Raw genomic sequence first — 21478 nt, forward strand, 5'->3', positions numbered from 1 at the left:
GATGCGTGTTGGCAGAGCCCTGAGTCAGTGTTCTGTCAGCACACCAGACGCCGGCACAAAAACCATTTGATCATTTGTCTTTTTGTAGTGCAGCAGCCGAGGAAAGTCCATTGGGCAGAACTGAACACATATTGACTCTCCGGACACAGTGACTGCTCTGTGTAATGAAGCGCAGAGGATCCGCACCGCCAGCAGGGGGACTCGTTCTGCCGCTTCCAGCGTCTCCTACAGGGAGTCCCGCTTCCACTGACTGCAGATAGAGAAGAAGACACAAAGCAATGCAGCTCTGGGCTCATTATTAGAGATCATGTCCTTCTTACATACAAGCAGTATAAGCCTTTTGTACAGCAGAGCTCAGATGGAGGGACAAGGAGCAAATCAGTTGTACTGCAGTGCTCATATGCTAACAAGGAGCGTGCTGATAGGAGAAGCAAGCAGAGTGACAAAGTGATGAACTGCTTCTCCTTTCACTGTCCAATCACAGGCTGGGACTTGGAAGTGTTGCTCAACTGCAGCAAAAAAGTAAAAATAAATCAGGTTTCCTGCCATGCCAAACTGTGCTGTGCTGCATGGCGGAGCTGTGTAAACGGTGCCAGTGGGAGGGATAGTGCCCCATCACTGGTGTCAGTGGGAGGAATAGTACCCCATCGTTCGTGTCAGTAGAAAGAATTGTGCCCCATCATTTGGTATCATTGGAAGGAATAGTGCCCCATCACTGGTGTCAGTGGGAGGAATAGTGCCCCATCTTTGGTGTCAGTGGAAGGAATAGTGCCCCATCATTTGTGTCAGTGGGGGGAATAGTGCCCCATCATTGATGTCAGTGGAAGGAATAGTGCCCCATCATTGGTGTCAGTGAGAGGAATAGTACCCCATCATTGGTGTTAGTGGAAGGAATAGTGCCCCATCATTGGTGTTAGTGGAAGGAATAGTGCCCCATCATTGGTGTTAGTGGAAGGAATAGTGCTTTATCATTGGTGTCAGTGGGAGGAATAGTGCCCCATCATTGGTGTCAGTGGAAGGAATAGTGCCCCATCATTGGTGTTAATGGAAGGAATAGTGCTCCATCATTGGTGTCAGTGGGAGGAATAGTGCCCCATCATTGGTGTTAATGGAAGGAATAGTGCTCCATCATTGGTGTCAGTGGGAGGAATAGTGCCCCATCATTGGTGTCAGTGAGAGGAATAGTACCCCATCATTGGTGTTAGTGGAAGGAATAGTGCCCCATCATTGGTGTTAGTGGAAGGAATAGTGCTTTATCATTGGTGTCAGTGGGAGGAATAGTGCCCCATCATTGGTGTTAATGGAAGGAATAGTGCTCCATCATTGGTGTCAGTGGGAGGAATAGTGCCCCATCATTGGTGTTAATGGAAGGAATAGTGCTCCATCATTGGTGTCAGTGGGAGGAATAGTGCCCCATCATTGGTGTTAGTGGAAGGAATAGTGCTTTATTATTGGTGTCAGTGGGAGGAATAGTGCCCCATCATTGGTGTTAATGGAAGGAATAGTGCTCCATCATTGGTGTCAGTGGGAGGAATAGTGCCCCATCATTGGTGTTAATGGAAGGAATAGTGCTCCATCATTGGTGTCAGTGGGAGGAATAGTGCCCCATCATTGGTGTTAGTGGAAGGAATAGTGCTTTATTATTGGTGTCAGTGGGAGGAATAGTGCTCCATCATTGGTGTCAGTGGAAGGAATAGTGCCCCATCGTTGGTGTCAGCATGCTGGAAAATGTCGATAGGCGTTGCCCACAATGGGACAAGTAAAGTAGCATGGGAAGTGACCCGAAAACAAAAGAGAACAGCGGGTCGCTAGGAGATGGCCCCTTTAACAGAATATGTAGCCCTTGAGTTCCTGTGGCCCCCATGGTGTCACTCGCCTCCTCTCTTTTCTGCTTACCCTCCAGCAGGAAGTTTCATATCCTCAAATCACACGTTGAGCTCCTTACCTGAAACCACCTACTTCCTATCAGACGACTTTTGTTTCTTCTTGCACCAAAAAAATAATAATATACTAATAATACTAAAAGAGCCTCTGACCCCCGGCGTGGTCTTTCTGTCTGCCGACTCTCGGGTCGAATTCGTAGGACTAACGCCGGCCACAAATGTAGCAGTCCGATCACTCCATCCCAAATCTAATTCAATCTTCAGGTATATTTTGTATTTTAGTTTTGGATAATTAAAAAAAGTATAACATTTCTGACAGTTTTTCTTTTCTGTGACCCCAGTGCGGAGATTTTCACTCACTTCCTGTCCCCGTGACACCGATACATGAAACTGGAGGTGTGCGTGTCACCTGGGGACAGGAAAGCAATGACAGCGGATAAATTGTCAGGAGGTTTATCGCTTCCCCCAGTTTACAAAAAATGTTTTTTTTTCATTCCTGTGACCCCAGTGGGGAGATTTTCCTTCACTTCCTGTCCCTGGAGTCATAGAGAAGCACAGAGACCCAGTGATCTCATATAAGGCATGCAATGAGAAGGTTTGATGGGAATCCCCCATATTCTGCCCTCCGTCCGGCCCAGCGCTCCAGGCGACAGACATGATTATCCCAGCTGTTGGGAAGGATCAGTGAGCTGTTGGCGGACATGAAAGCAGCGGGGATTGTGCAATGCTCTGATTCTGGGATTTGTACTGGTGAGTAATGACACTCGGAATTGTGTCCTGAGGTCAGCATTGCTATTCATCACCTACTGAGGGTGTCAGAGCCCAGCATTGTGTTGTGGGAAACCCTCCCAGCACTGGCTGGAGTAGAGTTTCCTTTATGGAATGAAATGACTCCTCTGCACCTGCAGGTGGAGCTCTCCACTACTTCATCTGCATGGCATCGCTGCCATCTAGTGGCAGAAAAGAAATATGACAGCTTAACAGTTATTACAATGGTAAAGAGCACATGTCATGTCATAAGGTGAGGAGGTGATACTGCCACCTCTTAGATGCCCATTTTTTTTTTTTTATTCTTTTTTGCTAAATAAGGATCTTGAATAGAAATACTGCACCAAATGACTAGCTCTTGGTTGCAGTTCGGCCCTATTCCTTTGAATGGGTCACGATTGGCAGCTGTACTGTTACTGTAAAAAAACTTTGCGGCACCACTGCCCGTGTTAGCATGCATTGCAGCGCCGCCTGTTCAACTCAACCATGGTAAATTAGATATGCTGCAGCCCTGATTAATGGCCCTGGCATGTGTACCACACCCTTCAGCTGCCATGGTAGGTGGGTGGTCATACCGCCCAACTTTCTAAGATGGGGACACCTATCAGCAAAAGTATGCAGGCATAGGTCACACCCCTTGCCACGCCCCCTTAAAGGAGAATTGTATAAAAAAAAATTGGTTAAACCCACAAGTTCTTTTTTTTACCATTACTATTCCTTTATATTGGCTTTTAGAATTTGGATGAAAGGTTTAGCACTGGAAAACACTTTTTGATAGATAAAAAGTGTATTTTATATACATCTATATAGAACAGTCCAAAACAAGGGACAAATGAGGAGCAAAGAGGGACAGAGGGACATTGCTCCAAATCAGGGACAGTCCCTCGAAATCAGGGACAGTTGGGAGTTATGGGGTGGTCAGGCAGTGGCTCAACTGGCTGTTTTTACCACCCGTGGTCACCTAAGTAAAATAAAAAGGTATTTTTTACCCCTCATACGTCCACTTTTAGCCTATCACGTCAGCTGGATAGGGTGGTACATGTGCTGCATCCATTGCGTCCAACTCGGCTTGTCCACTTTGTTAAACGCAGCCTATCAGGTTCATCCGTTGAGGTCAATGGGACCACTCTGCAACTGCGATCCAAAAGCAACGGTATTTCAACACAAAAATTCCATTGACACTGAAAAACACAGATTTAGGAGGTGGTGGGATCACCTCCTGGAAGCCACCACTCTACCCTCTCTGAAAAGCAATTCACTGCAGATCTTTTTTTTTCAGGGGGTGATAGGAGACTTTTTTCCCCCGCATAGGTATTGATTCTTCACCAGAGAATGTGACATTCACTGCTTTATATATGGTCTCCAAGTATTAGGACTGCAGCATAAATGGGTGTCAGGTGTGTGAAGTGTATTTCTCAGGTGTGTGTGGCTGTCGTCCTCCTCCTGAGCCTGGTAAGGTGTGAGCGACCCCAACACAACGCCGCCCCCTCTCTTCCATCCCTATAAACCGGCTTGTTTGCTTTTCTTCCCGCAGATACCAGACAAGTGCAGACATCTCCTTCCTGGTCCTATGACCAGTCCTACCAGTCCCTTGGGTACATCGCCGCCCCGTCTGTGCACCCAGCTACACCCATCTCACCGGGACGAGCCAGCGGCATGTCTTCACTCAGCGCAGAGATCTCAAGCCGATTATCAGGTAAGATCTTGGGATTACCATACTCTGCTGAAAGGGGTGAGAAAAATCACAGCCAGGCAGACAGCATTTTCAAAAAGGAGATCTCTGCCTCCTCATCAGTGCTGTCTATCAGTGCCCTTCAGTGCTGCCCATCAGTGCCTCCTCATCAGTGCTGCCTATCAGTGCTGCCTATCAGTGCCCATCGGTGCTGGGCATCAGTGCCTCCTCATCAGTGCTGCCTATCAGTGCCCATCGGTGCTGGGCATCAGTGCCTCCTCATCAGGGCTGCCTATCAGTACACATCAGTGCCTCCTCATCAGTGCTGCCCATCAGTGCTGGCCATCAGTATTCCTATCAGTGCCCATCAGTGCTGCCTATCAGTGCACATCAGTGCCTCCTCATCAATGCTGCCTATCAGTGCTGGCCATCAGTATTCCTATCAGTGCCCATCAGTGCTGCCTATGAGTGCACTTAAAATGCTGTGAGCAATGCTATTAGTTCATTTTCCCGGAAATAAGTAAAACTATTAGCCCCCGTACACACGGTCGGACATTCCGATCACCAAATCCGTCTGATAATTTCCAACAGATTTTGTCTGAAACTGGTGTTGCCTACACACGGTGTACAAAATCCGATCGTTCAGAACGTGGTGACGTTCGTTGCGTACAACGGGATTACGTAGAGGCTAGTAGCCAATAGCTTTGGTCTCGTAATTTGATCTGAGCATGCGTGGCACTTTGTCTGTCGGAATTCTCTACAAACGATCGTAAAAAGTCAGTTCGGATTTTTTTGTCGGAAAATTTTAGATCCAGCTCTCTTTTTCCGTCTGAAATTCAGTCGGAATTTCAGACGGAAAAAGTCAGATAGAGCCCACACACGATCAGATTTTCCGACAATATAATCCAGTCGGACCTTTTCTGTCGGAATTTCCGACCCTGTGTACAGGGCATAAGATGCACATAAAACATGATTTATATACATTTTATTTTATTATTTTATTTTATTTTGTTTCCTTCCTCTCCCAACACAGGACACGTAATACCCAATAAAAAGAATGCCTGCTCTGCATGTAAAATAAATGTAAAAGACATACTGAAATTTATTTTAAAATGTACACATATTTTCCAGCACAGGGACACAGTATACATGCCACCTTAGTGCACCACCTACTGGTTAAAGATGGGAAATATGTTAAACTCACATCCAAGCCTTGTGACCTCAGTCTTCATGTAAAATCTCTGACTACAATCGCTGACACAGGAACACAGGCTGAATAAGCCTCCTTATTAGACAGGCGGCACACCTCGTCTGGGCTGTGTGTCTTACCTGGGGCATGTTTGTGTTCTGCAACCTGCGCTGTGTGCAGCTGCCAAGCGATGCATTGACAGGCCGCTTTCATTAGTGCCGTGCTGATGACTCCATTAAGAGGGAGGTTTATCAGTTCAGAAAATCTTCTCACTCTTCCAAGAACTCAGCGCCGAAGCTCCTGGCTTTGTCACTGGTCCACGTCTCACCACGGTGGCTGCATTTATGTAACTCAGCAAGGCAGCAGAATTACTGTTTGTCTTAACAATTCGTCTGCTGAATATTTGCTGTTCATGAAAGAGATCCCAGGCCATGGCAAGGTGTCAGGTGAAATGATAGGTTATTAAAGGGGTGACATATGGGTGGGGTCACCTGACCAAATTATGTTACATTTGATAATGTATTGATTATATACAGCTGGTTAAAGTTATAAATGGACACCTAAAATATATATATGAGGGTCTCCCTTTCCTTCCATATATATATATATATATATATATATATATATATATATATATATCTATATATATATATATATAGATAGATATATATATATAGATATATATATATATATATATATATATATGTATATGTACACTTTGTTGCTAAATGTATTGGGACACTCGCCTTTACACGCACATGAACTTTAATGGCATCCCAGTCTTAGTCCGTAGGGTTCAAGGTTGGTTGGCCCACCCTTTGCAGCTATAACAGCTCCAACTCTTCTGGGAAAGCTGTCCACAAGGTTTAGGAGTGTGTCTATGGGAATGTTTCACCATTCTTCCAGAAGCGCATTTGTGAGGCCAGGCACTGATGTTGTATGATAAGCCCTGGTTCGCAGTCTCCGCTCTAATTCATCCCATAGGTGCTATATCAGGTCGAGGTCAGGACTCTGTACAGACCAGTCAAGTTCCTCCATCCCAAACTCACTCATCCATGTCTTTATGGACCTTGCTTTGTACACTGATCCAAATCATTTGGTGGAGGGGGGATTATGGTGTGGGGTTGTTTTTCAGGGGTTGGGCTTGGCCTCTTAGTTCAAATGAAGGGAACTCTTAAGGTGTCGGCATACCAAGACAGGTGCGGTTGTGCCTTGATTGTCCTGCGATTTATCGAGCGGCAGTCACGGCCAATCGCATCGCCTGAAGCTTGTTGCCCAAAAGAACCTCCTGCTCCTTTTTGGCTGACAAGCTTCATGCGATGTGATTTACTATGTGACAAATCACATGACAATCTTGGCAAAACTGCATCCCATTTTAGGTCCCATTGAAAAAACCCAGCACCTAAACCAGTGTGTTGCGATTGTAGCGCGTTTTGAGATGGTGGGCTCAATCGCAGCAATTCTACCACAATCCCATAACAGCTAGGTGTGATGTGATCAAAATGAATAGTCTTATCTTGCACTGCACAGAACTGCATGTAAATCGCACGTGAACACACAGGGTGTTCCTGTGTGATGCACATGCAGTTCCTAGTGTGAATGGGCCCTTATAGTGGAACTTTGCCGTGCATGAGCAGCCTCCCTCCAACTCCTCCTCTGCCTCCAACTCCTCCTCTGCATTGCCATTTTCTTTTTAAAATCACGCATGCACTGATGTGCCACCGGACTCCTCTTTGGAAGTAGGCAGAGACCAGTGGTGCATTTGCACACGCACACAATAGGGGTCTGCATGCACACAAATGCTGGCAGCTTCTGGTAGATGGGCACTATATCGCCCGGCAGGAGCTGTGTGCATGCATGGAAATTAGCGCAAAGTTGTAGCTTTACCAACACATCGCCTCCTGGGATACCTGTGATATAGCAGTCCCAGGAGGTAGCGGGTCCTGGCCCAGGCCAGAAATCCGAAAGTGCTGCAGCACAAAAAAAAACACATAACTGTAAAAATGTAACATATTTTTTTTTTTAGCATTTGTATAAGAGAGGGGAGAGGGGCAAAATAGGAAAATCTTGAATTAGTAAGTTAAGTTATGCCTTAAAAGTGAAAGAAAGTCCAACATTTTGAGTTGTCACCTAAACAACAATAAAGGGGAAATTTACTTATGGGGACACCTGTTCCTGTAAGAACATATTTCCTCCCATTTTCAGTTGTGTCTACGTAACAAGAAGTTAGACAGGAGATGATGGAAGGGATGCAGATGACAAACAAGCCAGTTCAAAGTGTTCAGTTAAGACAACCATCGTTTCATAGAATGTGGCTGCTCTTGTTTTAAGCTTTCCTGCCCCTTGAAGATAGAAGGTGTCAGCAGCGCACTGCAGCAGGATACTGATCAACGCTTCTTTAATCCAAAAAATGACCACAGCACAGGGTTCCAAGGATGTTAACGAGTTTCATACAACATAGTGCTTAATATAGGATTAAGAACTATGTTGTGTGAAACATGTTAATATCATATGTTATGATTAAGCACTATGTTGTGTGAAACGCATTAACATCATATGCTATGATTAAGCACTATGTTGTGTGAAACACGTTAACATCATATGTTATGATTAAGCACTATGTTGTGTGAAACCCGTTAACATCATATGCTATGATTAAGCACTGTTGTGTGAAATGCGTTAATATATGTTATGATTAAGCACTATGTTGTGTGAAACGCCTTAACTACCTTGGAATCTTGTGCTGTATTACCTGTCATTTTTTGGATCAAAGAAGCATTGTTCAGTATCCTGTTGCGGTGTGCAACTATCTCCTTCTATCTTCTTGGTTGGCGAGCCAGGTCAGCACCTGCCAGAAGGGATCAGTGACAGGATTGGCTCTTCTTGCTTATCTGGAGTGGTGTGTTTCCCCTATATTTGTTACCTGCCCCTTATCTGTATATTTTTTTGTTTCCAATCAGGACCTTCGGACCTGACGGCGTTTAGCGACCCCCGAGTCGGAATCGAACGCCAATTCTCCGGCCTGCCGTCCATTTCAGACCCCCGCATGCACTATCCTGGAGCGTTCACGTACGCCCCAACTCCAGTAAGTTCAGGAATTGGTATCGGTATGTCAGCCATGAACACTGCTACGAGGTACCACACCTACTTACCACCGCCCTACCCAGGATCTTCTCAGGCTCAAGGTGGACCTTTCCAGACCAGCTCCCCTTCCTACCATCTCTATTACGGAACACCGGCTGGATCATACCAATTCTCCATGATGTCGGGGGGAGACAGGTCACCTCCTCGCATCCTTCCTCCTTGCACTAACGCTTCCACAGGGTCCGCTCTCTTAAACCCAAACCTCCCAAACCAAAACGACGTGGTGGAAACGGAAGGAAGCCACAGCAACTCGCCAACCAACATGGGCACCACGGCACGTCTGGAGGAAGCAGTCTGGCGGCCATATTAAGAAAAAAAATAAGGCGTCAACTTTGTGACATTTACATGTGAAATCTCTTTAGTGCCAGGAGATACTGAATAGTCTATAAAACTTTGAACTGAGGATAGACCTGATCTCAGAATGCTGTGAAATCACCTGGCAAAGAAATACAATTATTTAATACGTCTATCTCATTTTTTTATTTTATTTTTTTCGGCAGTACAGCTGAACGATATGACTTTGCGGAAATGGACAATTTTATTGTGCAGAGTTTGGAAAGACCGTCAACTATCTGATCTCACCTGGTCATCCAAATGTAATTTTTAATTTTATTTCCAATTTTTTTTATTATTATTTAATACCTGGACGGAAAAAAAAAAAAAAAAAGAAGATTTAAAGGCTGGGAATCTCACCCTAAATTATTTGAACAGCTTTTTTTTTTTTTTTTTATGTTTTCAAAAAAAGCTTTCCATGCTTCTGTTACAGTGTACACACAAACTCTTTGTAAAAAAAACAAAACAAAAAAAAAAAAAAAAAAAAAGCCAATTTCTTTGTTTTACCTTTTTGGCACCTTAAGCCTTTTTGTGCTTTCTTCTATTGCTTTCAGGTATAATTTACATTTTTTTTTTACATATGTTTTGCATCGTCTTTTTTTAAAGTTTTTAATTGTTAATTTTGGGCAATGATATGCAATTATTTGGATAATAGTGCCTCCTTGAGGAGTGGCTGTTTTATTTAAATATGTATTGTATTCAGGGTTGTTTGTTTCCTTGTATTATCCCAGATGTACAAGAAAATTGTTTACATATTGTTGCGTGATGGGAAAATTATCTGTCCTGAATTTATCGTATTTTTGTTCCCTCAGAAGGCAGTGCTAAGACTGAATAATTAAAATAGCCTGACCTGTGCAAAACAAATTGTGCATAATTGGGTAAGAAACGATGTGAGGAGTTGAGGGTTAGAGCAGGGATATCAATACCCAAATTATTATTTTTATTTTATTTTCATATAAAACAGACACTGATCCCTTTATTTATTAAAGCAACGCCAACAACAGCAAAGTTAAACAAATTGCAGTAACCAAATGTAGCTAATCAAATTGCAGTTTGCAGCAGTCACATTAGCTATGTATGCTTCCAATTGGTTGCTGTTGATCCCTGGATTCTGCTTGTCTTTACTGTTGTTTGCAATATTCAGTACGTTGAAGGGCCGAAGATTTTTAAGGAACAAATTACAAGGAAGCTACTTGTGTAGCCTTCTTGTAAGCACCCATACGAGTCCTTGGTGGACATGAACTATACCCCTAAAATAAAACTTGTCCAAGCCTAAGCAACATAAACAGCAAACAGGGATTCAAAAGAATCAGTAGATCCAGAGATTTAGTTGGCTGAATTTATATCCACCTTTTGACTTGACCGGTAAAGGACTACCTTGGATCCACCTGCTTATGCCTACTAAGCTTCACTGTTGGCCCCTTAATGAACATTGGGGGGGCCCAGAAGGTGGTAAGGGGCTCTGTAGCAATTATACTTCTTATGGTAATTCCCTTCATTTCCTGTCCCGTTGATACCCATCACCTAGACATAAAATGAGGACAACTCTCCCCAAGTAGAGACAGGGGAAGCAGTAATGCAACATCTATTCTAACCATACCCAACTACTATACTAATGTATTTAGATTGCTGTCTGTGTCCCCTTCAGGGAGATTTCCCTCACCTGAGGTGTTTCCACTTTACAGAAACACAAACTTTAGATATAATTAGTATCAAAGGGAAAGGAAGTAATGGAGAATTTCAATGCAATGGCTTAATGCCTTCTAAAGTGTCTGTGAAGGTTCTCATTTGTCCAGGTCTTGGTATAGCTAGTAGTAGTCACATTTAACTGGACTTGTGTATGATGAAGACGTTCCATAGCTCCTCCAAGCTACTTCTTCAGTTTTAATGAGTATGAAGAAGATCCCCCTGCAATTATATCCATACAGGTAGTACAGGAACCTTAGTCCAATCACCATGGAATGTGTCAAGGCAGATGTTGGCTTGTCCAAGAACAGGATCAGAGGTGTAAAAGTTGTGGAACCCTCCTGTTCCAATGACATTATTCCATCCTTGGCGTTAGGAAGTTTGCATATGCGTTAATCCTTCGCTATACATGGCTGAAGGTTAATATGGTCGTCAAATTGCTAAGGTGGAGATTTCTGAACCTGCATTGTGTGTGGAAGACAGATGGTGTCGTAGACCCCCAAGATTGTACTGGGATTAACGTAGATGGCCTCATTCATGCCTCTTGCAAGCCTGTTGTTCTTTCTGTCCAACTTGTGCTTCTCACTGTCCTCTAAAGTAGGGGTCTCTAAACTTTTTAAACAAAGGACCAGTTTACTGTCGTTCAGATTTATGGGGGCCAGATTGTGGCCATTTGGGGTATACAATGTCCTGGGCCAAGCCACAGAATAAACATGGCCTTTTGGTTGGTGGTGAGTAGGAGGAGGAATAGTACCCATCATTGGTAGCAGTGGAAGATATAGTGGCCCATTGTTAGTATCAGTGAGAGGAATAGTGCCCCATCATTGATATTAGTGGGAGGAATAATGCCCCATCATTAGTATCAGTGGCAAGAATTATTCCCCAGTGTTGGTGTTAGCGGGAGGACTAGTTCCCCATATCATTGGAAAGAAAAGTGCCCCAAGGGCAGGATAAAGACCAATAAAGGGTCGCATCTGGCTCTCAGGCCGCAGTTTCGAGACCCCTGCTTTAAAGAGTGTTCCTGGAGAAATTAATGTCACTGGCCTCGAAAGAATGTATTTGGACAATCAACATCTGCCATGACACATTCCATGGAAGTTAGGTAAAGATGTCTGTTTTACCTGTGTGGAATTAAATTCTGGGGTATTATCCTCAATCATTAGAACAGATGACTTGGCTTGGCTAAGCTACGAGACATCTTCAACAATTCAGAACAAGCCTAATAAATGTGACTACTAATAGCTTTTCTGTATTGAACATTTTGGATGCAAAAAAGGGATTGGAGAAAATGGTACTCTTCATTTTCATGCCATGATGTGGTAACATTTGGATTTACACCAGTAAGGATGGAATAACCATCTAATGTATACATTATTAAGACAGAATACAAGGAATCTAGGTTGATCCACTGAGCAGGTGGATGTCACATAGCCCAACATCCATTGCTTTCCTCAGGAACCACAAGCAATAGTCAAGCATGGTACTATAGATCTCAGATTTAATTATAAGTAGCGCTTCTTCCATCATATTGTGCTACCATGAGGCATGCTGGGACCTTCTAAGCACCTAGAGGGATGTAAATGACTAGTACTTGGCATACTGTGTACAGATATCAACAGTTGTAATAAGATAATGCAGCAAGCAGTGGTGTGTAGCAATGGCCACCAACCAGTTTCAGCAATTTGTAGCATCAAGACTAAAGAATGATGAATTCTGATTGGTTGCAGAGGTAGCTTTTGGTTCTGTCTCCCCCACCACTACCGCTTGGCCAATTTTACTGTCCTGTAGCATCACAGCCTTCGTGTCGAAAGCCCATAATTCTTCTTGAAGTTTTGCATGGAATAAGGAATAAATACAACTTCTGTCAGGTATTTTTGTTTTAGCATTGGGGGGACTTTCCTTCCCTTCCAGTTCTTTAGACTTAACAGGAAGAGAGAGAAAGCCTTTCCAAAGAGAAAAAAATCAAATCAAATAGAGGACAAATAGGGAAGGTGAATTGTGTGGGTCAAATCTCTGGCTGTAGCACCTAGATTCAGAGATCTGGAGAACCTGGGATGAGGATTCCCAGCAGAAGATAAACTGCCAACTAAGTACCATTCAGTCAGCACAGTGATAACTGTGCTGTTTCTCAATCCTTTGAACCACATATAACATTTGAACCCTGAAGAAGAGATCCTTGAGCTTCCAGGACGTGTTGGCGATTTTATGTTTTTTTTTTACCTGAATTAAAAAACCCATTTTGATCTTTGATCTGGTGCTTCCATTAGCCTTTTATAGAGCAATATAAACATGACAGAAGTTCTAACCCTTTCCTATTCTATCCAAAATTTTGAAAAAAAAAAAAGTTTGCCATTCAGATACATTTTAGGCGTGACCTTTCTTTTTACTGCAGTACTAAAGGGAGGTATTATTCATCATTTTATCTTATTTTTTTCTCTTGCCAACATTTTCATCGCTTCATGAAAAATTTGGTGCCATCGCATGTCATATGTGATCTTAAAGTGAAAAAAAAAAAACTATTATTTCAATGTTATTTCTTTAACGTAGTTTATAAGGGTTTTAAAGGCACTGACTTAAAACCATGTAAAATACAGGATTCTATATATAAAATAATAAAAAAAAAATATTTAAATCAACTTATTGCAGATCAACTTTGAAGAGTATTTTAAAGCAGGCCTTCAGATCAGTGTTTGATAAAAAATAAAATTATTATGAATGCAAAAAAAAAAAAAAAGTGGCTGCAGGCAGCACAAACTGCTTATTTAAAAACATTTTTGTTTTCTTTAGTATTTTTTACAGGATGAATATAAATATATATAAATATATTTTTTGGCTTATTTGTATTTGTACAATGCTGTTGCACTTTGGCAAAAAAAAAAAATAAGTGTATAATGAAATGACTGATCCGGGAATTTTTGAAAATATTTAAAAATTTGAAAAAAATGGAGGCTTGAAGAGTTCCTCAAAAAGTTACATCCTTTCTATTTGCAGAGGGAAGCTGTTCAGGGACTCTCAGCCCTTGGCTTATTAACTTCCACAGTAGGGCTTTAGTAGGTCTGAGCCCCTACCTGAAATCTGCAATAGACACAGAAAGCTTAACAACCAGACCATCTTGGGACAGATCCATTCAGATAAAGACCCAGACTTAACATAGCACTTCATTTTCTTAAAGTTTCACTCCACCCAATAATAATAGCCGTGTTTCTGGAGGATCCTGGTCAATGCCTGGCTTGATATATGTCTTGTATACTCCAGCAGTGAGATCTATCTGCCATAATTCCAGACTCTTCTCCTGTCTACCTGGGAAATTTGGGTGTTCATATCCGCCTTTGTGTGTCCCAGGAATTCCTGTTACATTCTCCATAATATCCAATATTTAAAAATCCAGCAGAAAATATGGGAGCCCCCAAGAATGGCAATGGAAGGACCACATAACCGTGGTTGGTTTAATGCTCCAACATCTACATAAAACTAACTAAAGCCCAACCCTGGGTAATTTAAACATCTGTGCAATGGTTAATTTCTCATTTAGGTCTGGGGGGCATGGAAGAGCAGACCTACTTACACGATCCTCCTTTCCTACCCGCAGCATCTTCTCCCCCAAGCTCCAGCAGTCTAAGGTCCTGATGTCATCAAGACCAGTGCAGGGTCCAGAGGATCAAGTAACGTAAAGTGCTTGGACACTCCCCTAGACCTAAAAAACCAGCTAACGCTTGCAGTGTAGGCACAGTCCAACTGCACGGGATCATTTTTAAGTTTCCTCAAACTTGCCATGGGAGAGGTAGTGGGATCAATGCCCGCATCCTCCACCAAAAAAAAAAAAAAAGAAGGTTCCTGGAGTTGAGTTTTAAGTTTAGCTGGCAGTAATTATTGAGCTGCGGGCTGTCAATCACTGAACCAGCTCCTGGCGAGCATGTGGAGAACCTCTTCACATATGTGAAATGTTTAATTACATCATCAATCCATGTAAAAGCTTATATCTACACACTTGCGGCAAATGGGTTACAAGCAAGTGTATGTCCTGGTTATGCACCATGGTTGTCACCAGGTGGCAGCAGAGCTCCACTTTTCCCTTTCCAACTTTTGGAGTCGGGTTTTCCCATGTGACAGATCATTGGTAATGACTGCTTTTCACTGAGCGATTTGGCTAATGACACTTGTCACTTGCGCTTAGAAGTCTCAACAGTATTTGCTTTATAGGTTTTGTCTCCATGATGGCTTTGAGAGGAGAAAATGAAAACCGTAATAATGAAAATTTACTTAAAGTGTATCTAAAGCCAAAAGCATAAGGGGGGGAGTCTGCTTAGTAGATTCACCCTTATATTTGTTTTTGTAACCACTGTCTCTGGGTCAGAAAATACAAAATTTGAGGTTGTCACTTGAAACAGGAAAAAGGGAATGGAGACTTTTTTTTTCACAATGGGGGCATTGGGAGGAGTTCCCTGACTTCAGAGTGGTTTCTTCCTACTTCTTGTTCAAGACAGGAAGCAAAAATCTCCCCAGTAATATACAGCTAACCAAAAAAGAAAATCTTCCAAAAGTTGTGGCTTTAAATATAGTTTAACCCCTTCCCTCCCTCATTCCTTGCTGCTGCAGGTTTTGTTCTGGGAGCACTCTCCGTCAAGGGCCGGGACAAGGGGGGGAGGGGGCAGAAGGGATGGCTGCCCTGGGCTCAGCATGTTTTTGAGGGGTAGGGGCGCCGAAGATTCTTTCTACTATAAGGCTGATGAGAGTAGTGACAGTGGCATCACTACTTCTGTCAGCTCAGCACTGTAAGCGACAAGGAGAGGAGGGGAGAAATGGGAGGAGGTGCAGGCTGTGCTCTCCCCCTCCTGCTCATAGACTCGCACAAAATTGTGGGGGGGGGGGCAATTTGGCATCTTTTTCCTGGGCACGGGTTGATCTTGTCTTGGCACTCTGCTCCAGCACTGTGACCAAGCTCTCGCTGTGAGTGGTGATCAAGAGCTGGTAGGACAGGCTCTCTATCACGTGATCACTGTGACAGCCAATTACACTGATCACATGAGTGGGAAGCCAATCAAATGCATCTGGTGTTTAGATTTCTTAAAGGGCCAAAAGGAAGGATTCAAGGGACCAATAAACATAAAATAAAAGTTTATTTATGTAAATGTGTTACACAACATTAAAACAAGTGTAGCTGTGCATAGTAACCAATCAGCTTCTATTGTCAAATCTTAATTGAACAAGCTGAAGTTAGAAGCTGATTGGATACTGTACACAGATGTACCAGATTCTGTGTGCCCCAGTTTTAGTAAATCTGCCCCTATGTGGCCATACATGTATAGAAATCAAAAATATCCAACGTTTACATATCTGAGTAGCCTATTACTTTCTGCAAGCCTCCATTCAAGGCTAAGGGAAATGCTTTAGTAACAGGTGTCTGTCTTCCTTTCCATCAGGGGCCTTCAAACTTTCTAAGCAAGGGACCAGTTTACTGTCTACTGTCCTTTAGGCTTGGGGGGGGGGGGCACAGACCGTGGCCAGTGGGAGTAGAAAATGCCCTGGCATCAGTGCCCCATCATTGATTTTAATGGGAGGAATAGTGCCCCATTGATAGTGTCAGTTGGTGGAATAGTGTCCCAAGGGCCAAATAAAGGCAAGCAAAGGGCCACATCTGGCCCCCTGGGCCGTAGTTTGGAGACTACTGCTTTACATGATTGCTGGACGGGACATTGGCTGTATCACTTTCCATTAAACTTTTCCAGATTTATACAAAGTAACAATGTCGCCTTTCAAATCCCCCCCCCCTCCTGGGTGTGACTTGTTTGACTTGGACCCGCCCCCGCAGTTCTGTACCAGAGCCTCAGCAGACTATAGAAAGTTTGATTTTGGACTGCTGAATAGAAGGGGACCAGAATTTGTTTCAACTGACGTGCCTTAGGTCCAAGGGAGGCAAATAGTATATGAGTACTTACAGGGCAAGAAAATTAGGCCCCTAGTCTATTCACATCAATGTATTTTCTTTTGAAATCAACGGAAAAGCATCAAAATGTAGGTTGATGTGTTGCCATGCATCGTTTTGCAATTTTAAACGCATGTGACAATGCACTTTTGAATGCCAATACACGTCAAAAAGCACATTAGTCTGTGACGAGTTGCTGCGTGCTCACATACGTCTTAATGTGTTTTAATACATTTCAATGGAAAACACATCAATCCAAAATGCAAAAGGTGTGAAGCCGACTTCCCAAAGCGAATGGTTAGCATCTCCTTCTGAGTGATTGATTTGACTGATTGAACCTCTGGCGTCAGCACCATGAGTCATTCACCCAGAGCAAATACTGAGACGAGGGTTCCTGACCTTCCTCCTATCGCCATAAATTGAGTCCAGCCAGTGCTTTCTCCTCCACTCCCATTCAACGTTTTATCTCTCGCTCTTCAGAACTCAGCACCAAGTTGTTTTCTTTTTAAACTTTATTTAAAAAGGCTAAAAACGTTCCAGTTATTTGCACTAACGCATTGCAGTAATGCGCGTAACATGTTGCTGCATTGTGGTGTAATTCATTTTGAATGGCACCCCAAAGCAACATTACAAGGAAATTTTGATTTTAGGCATGTTAGAATCTGGTGGCGGCCCATTCATTTTCAATAGGATGCCCTGATGCAACGCACATTGTTAACGCACAATCCCTAACACACGGCAAAGAAGTAAATGGGGCCCCAAAATGTTCCATCCTGACTCCATGTTTTTATCAGCTGGATTCTTTATTCAAATATTGTCTGGGAAGATGAACGGCCATAACCTGCTTCATTCACTAAAGCAGAACTCCAGGGGAGCAATCAAAAATTCCCCTGAAATACACATAGCTGTAATGTTCCTACATGCCTAGGAAGTCATTCTGTTCAGCCAGCCTTGTGATTTACACGCATCTGCCATAATGCACAGCCAGAGAGAAATAGCAACAAAATGTAGATATAGCCCCAACGTTTGTGTTTTTTGGCTTGGTTAGATTAGAGAAGGACCCTCTCAGCTTTAGACTGCTATCTTTGTCCCTGTTGGGAAGATTCCCCTCTATTTGTCCCGGTGACTGTTGTCACGGGAAGACAAAGAGAAAGTGAAAACATTAGTGTTGTCCCCATAATAAGATGTTAGGGGAAATCTTCCAATCGGGACCCCTGTTCCAGTGACAGGTGGAATTCCCCACTTCCTGTTGTATCACCAGTACAGGAAATGAAGGGAAATCTCCCCAACGGGACACAACTGGCGAAAACTTTAGTGCTTTCTCCATAATAAGCTGTAAGGGGAAATCTTCCAATGGGGACCCCTGTTCCAGTGACAGATGGAATTCCCCACTTCCTCGCACTTCCTGTTGCATCATCGGTACAGGAAATGAAGGGAAATCTCCCCAAGGGGACACAACTGGTGAAAACTTTAGTGTTGTCCCCATAATAATATGTAGGGGAAAATCCTCCAATGGGACCCCTGTTACAGTGGCAGGTGGAATTCCCTACTTTCTGTTGCATCATCAGTACAGGAAATGAAGGGAAATCTCCCAAATAAGGGAAATACACAACTGGTGAAAACGTTAGTGCTGTCCCCATAATAAGATGTAGGGGGAAATCTTCCAATGGGACCCCTGTTCCAGTGACAGGTGGAATTCCCCACTTCCTCTCACTTCCTGTTGCATCATCGGTACAGGAAATGAGGGGAAGTCTCCCCAAGTGGACACAACTGGTGAAAACGTTAGTGTTGTCCCCATAATACGATGTAAGGGGAAATCTTCCAATGGGGACCCCTGTTCCAGTGACAGGTGGAATTCCCCACTTCCTCACATTTCCTGTTGCATCACCGGTACAGGAAATTAAAGGAAATCTCCCCAACACAAATATGGTGAAAACTTTAGTGTTGTCTCCATAATAGGATGTTAGGGGAAATCTAATGGGGACACCTGTTTCACATATAAGTGGAATTTCCCACTTCTCACTTCCTGTTACATCACTGGTACAGCAAATGAATAGAAATCTCCCCAAGTTGACACAAATGGTGAAAACTTTAGTGCTGTCTCCATAATAAGATGTAAGGGGAAATCTTTCAATGGGACTCCTGTTCCAGTGACAGGTGGAATTCCTCCACTTCATGTTGCATCACTGGTACAGGAAATTAAGGGAAATCTCCCCAAGGGGACACAAATGGTAAATAAAAAATAAAAAAGGTTTTAACTGTTCCCTCCTTCGTTCAAAGCCCAAAAAAAAAATGTTTGCCTTTACATACTGTATGTGTTAATGCACTTCTCTGCTCATTAAACAAGGAATCATCATTAGTAAATGACTAGAAAATGAGTGTCACCCGGCTGGCTGTGCAGTGTGTTAGACCTGTGGGAATCACAGGATTAGATGAACAGAATCACAGATCTAGCTGAACAGAATCACAGATCTAGCTGAACAGAATCACAAATCATTTGACAGATAAAAAACATGATATATATATAGCTATATATATATATATATATTTTTTTTTTTTTGCCTGCATTTTCAATTTAAACTGGTTACCTGTTCATCGGCAGCTGCTGCCTCCACTTTGGCTCCATGCACAATGTATCCATGTTAGGCAATGAGGTTCCTCGGAAAGCCATACGTATTTATGTGTTTTGTTAACCCTCTGTTTTTGGAAATACAGCCATCTAAAAAAATATATCATAAACAATTGTAGCATTTATGTTCATTGTACATTTTCTGGGATGTTTTAAAATAATTTATCTTTTTTTTAATCTTTGTGATATAATAATAATTGTATTTATATACCTGTAAATAGATTTCAATTGCTTTTTTTTTTTTTTTTTTATGTTGGGCATGAGATTCCTGATGCTTTTTAATTAAACGGCTTTACAGACTTTTTGCAAAATGTTTGCCTTGTCTTAAAAAAAGAAAAAAACACTGAATTGAGATTTGTTTTTGGGTTTGTTTACTGTTTATTTTGATTTTTTTTTTGTTTCTTGTTCACTTTTATATACAGCATAAAGAGCATGGAAATGTTTAACTCTTTGGTACAAGAGGGTTTACAAATTTAACAAAAAAAGTGACATCAGAGGTCGCTGTAATAGGGAGTTTGAGTTTGCATAAGGCTTTGGGCGAATGTTCAATGTTTGCTGTTTCATTGTCCAAATAAACTTTAAAAAAAAAAGAAAAATAGTTGTAGACTGAATGCTGTGTGACATTGTATGGAAATGAGCCCTAAATGGTAACAGCTTGTTCATACTATAATGTGCTATGCCAAGGAAGCTCAATTACTAAATGGGCCTTTTACACACATAAATTCTTACTTGCACTATGCCCCGTTCACACCTGAGCGATTTTCTCCTTGAAGCTTGTAGCTCTAAAATGCTCAAGCCAAATCCCATTCATTTCAATGGCCCCTGTTCACATATGAGCGCTCTGTAGCCTGAAGCAAAATGCCTGTCGCTCAAAAAAGTACACGAGTTTCTTCTTGGCAAATTACAAGCATTTTTGTTCCCACAGACTTCAATAGAAATGCCTGACTTGAGCGTTTTTTGAGCGTTTTGTCGCTCGTTTTCTGCTCAAATAGCAGCTCTTCACCCCTAATTTCCCCTCCCTCTCCTCCCCCTAGTGCACATATGTCAAACACAAGGTCAAATCCGGCCCTCCAGGCCTTTTCATGCGGCCCTTGAACTCAGTTTGCAGCCAGAATATGGCAGAACTCCATCCTGGCACCTTCAGCTCTCACCCCCAGCTCCCACTCCCTGCAAGGGGGGGCAGAGCTACCTACGCAGGGAGATACTAGAGCCAGTCAAGGTAGGAGAGATGTGAGGAAGCTTCATGGGGGGGGGTTGGGGTTGTACACTGTGCATAGTGTACTCCTGAACCCTGCACTCTGTACACAGCACTAACCCTGAACTCTGTAACACATTCATGAACCCTGCACTCTGTGCGTATCACATTCTTGAACTCTGCATTCTGTACGTAGTGCAATCCTGAACCCTGCACTCTGTGCGTACCACTTTCGTGAACTCTGCATTCTGTACATAGCACAGTCCTTAACTCTGCACTCTGTGCATACCACTTTCCTGAACTCTGAATTCTGTACGTAATGCACTTTTTAACCCCCTGCCCTAGTGCTTTCTGTTGGCTAAACAAAACCCCTGAGGCTCTAAAATGCTTGTAATACGCCTCTAAAACACTTTAAAATGCTTGTAAAAAGCTGAAAAACAAACAACCGAAAAATGCCAGTAAATCGATATGCTCAGGTGTGAGGTCTATTGGTGTGAATGGAGCCTAAGAGGTCTATTGGTGTGACAATATATGAAGACCAAAGCACATAATTCTTTTTTTTTTTTTTGGTGCAATCAGTGGGCTGAAAAAAAAAAATGAACCAATTTCCTCATTCACACATTTGATGTGGATGGGGGGATCACTGCTCATAGTGCTCTATGGGGTTGATTTACCAAAGGCAGATATACTGTGCTATGCAAGTGCACTTGCTTCAGAGCTTAGTGAATGAGGTAAAGCTTCACTTTGCAAAGAATACCCAATCACATGCAAAGAAAATTTATTGTAGATAGTGGACCCCACTGGTGCCAGGGTTAGAGGCCTGATTCACACCTATGCAGGTTGCAGTTTGCATATTCCGGGTGCATTTTGCATTTTTCAATACACATTTTTGATCCATTGAAGTCTATGGAATCAAAAACCATAACAAAATCCCTGGCCCTTTCCATAAAATGCACAGATGTGAACTGCATCCATAGGAAACCACCTTAAATGGACTATAGTGTGTTTCTGCAAAACTGAAAATGCACTTAAAAATGCATAGGTGTGAACCAGGCC

The 21478-nt window shown here is 42.7% G+C and overlaps 1 protein-coding gene across 2 annotated transcripts in view; it reads left to right on the forward strand.

Annotated features, from left to right (window-relative positions):
* Nucleotides 1–13500, forward strand: part of RUNX1 (RUNX family transcription factor 1) — a 395500-nt gene extending 382000 nt beyond the window's left edge. For both annotated transcript variants that reach the window (XM_077479930.1, XM_077479929.1), the window contains 2 exons: nt 4186–4347; nt 8473–13500. In XM_077479930.1, coding sequence (XP_077336056.1) covers nt 4186–4347; nt 8473–8966 — 656 coding nt within the window. In that variant the 3' untranslated portion in view covers nt 8967–13500. The remainder of the gene's footprint in view (nt 1–4185; nt 4348–8472) is intronic.
* Nucleotides 13501–21478: the final 7978 nt, after the last annotated feature.

This window comes from Lithobates pipiens, unplaced genomic scaffold, assembly GCF_037356315.1.
Source record: "Lithobates pipiens isolate NorthernLeopardFrog02 unplaced genomic scaffold, aLitPip1_a1.2 Scaffold_16, whole genome shotgun sequence".
NCBI classification, from domain to species: domain Eukaryota; kingdom Metazoa; phylum Chordata; class Amphibia; order Anura; family Ranidae; genus Lithobates; species Lithobates pipiens.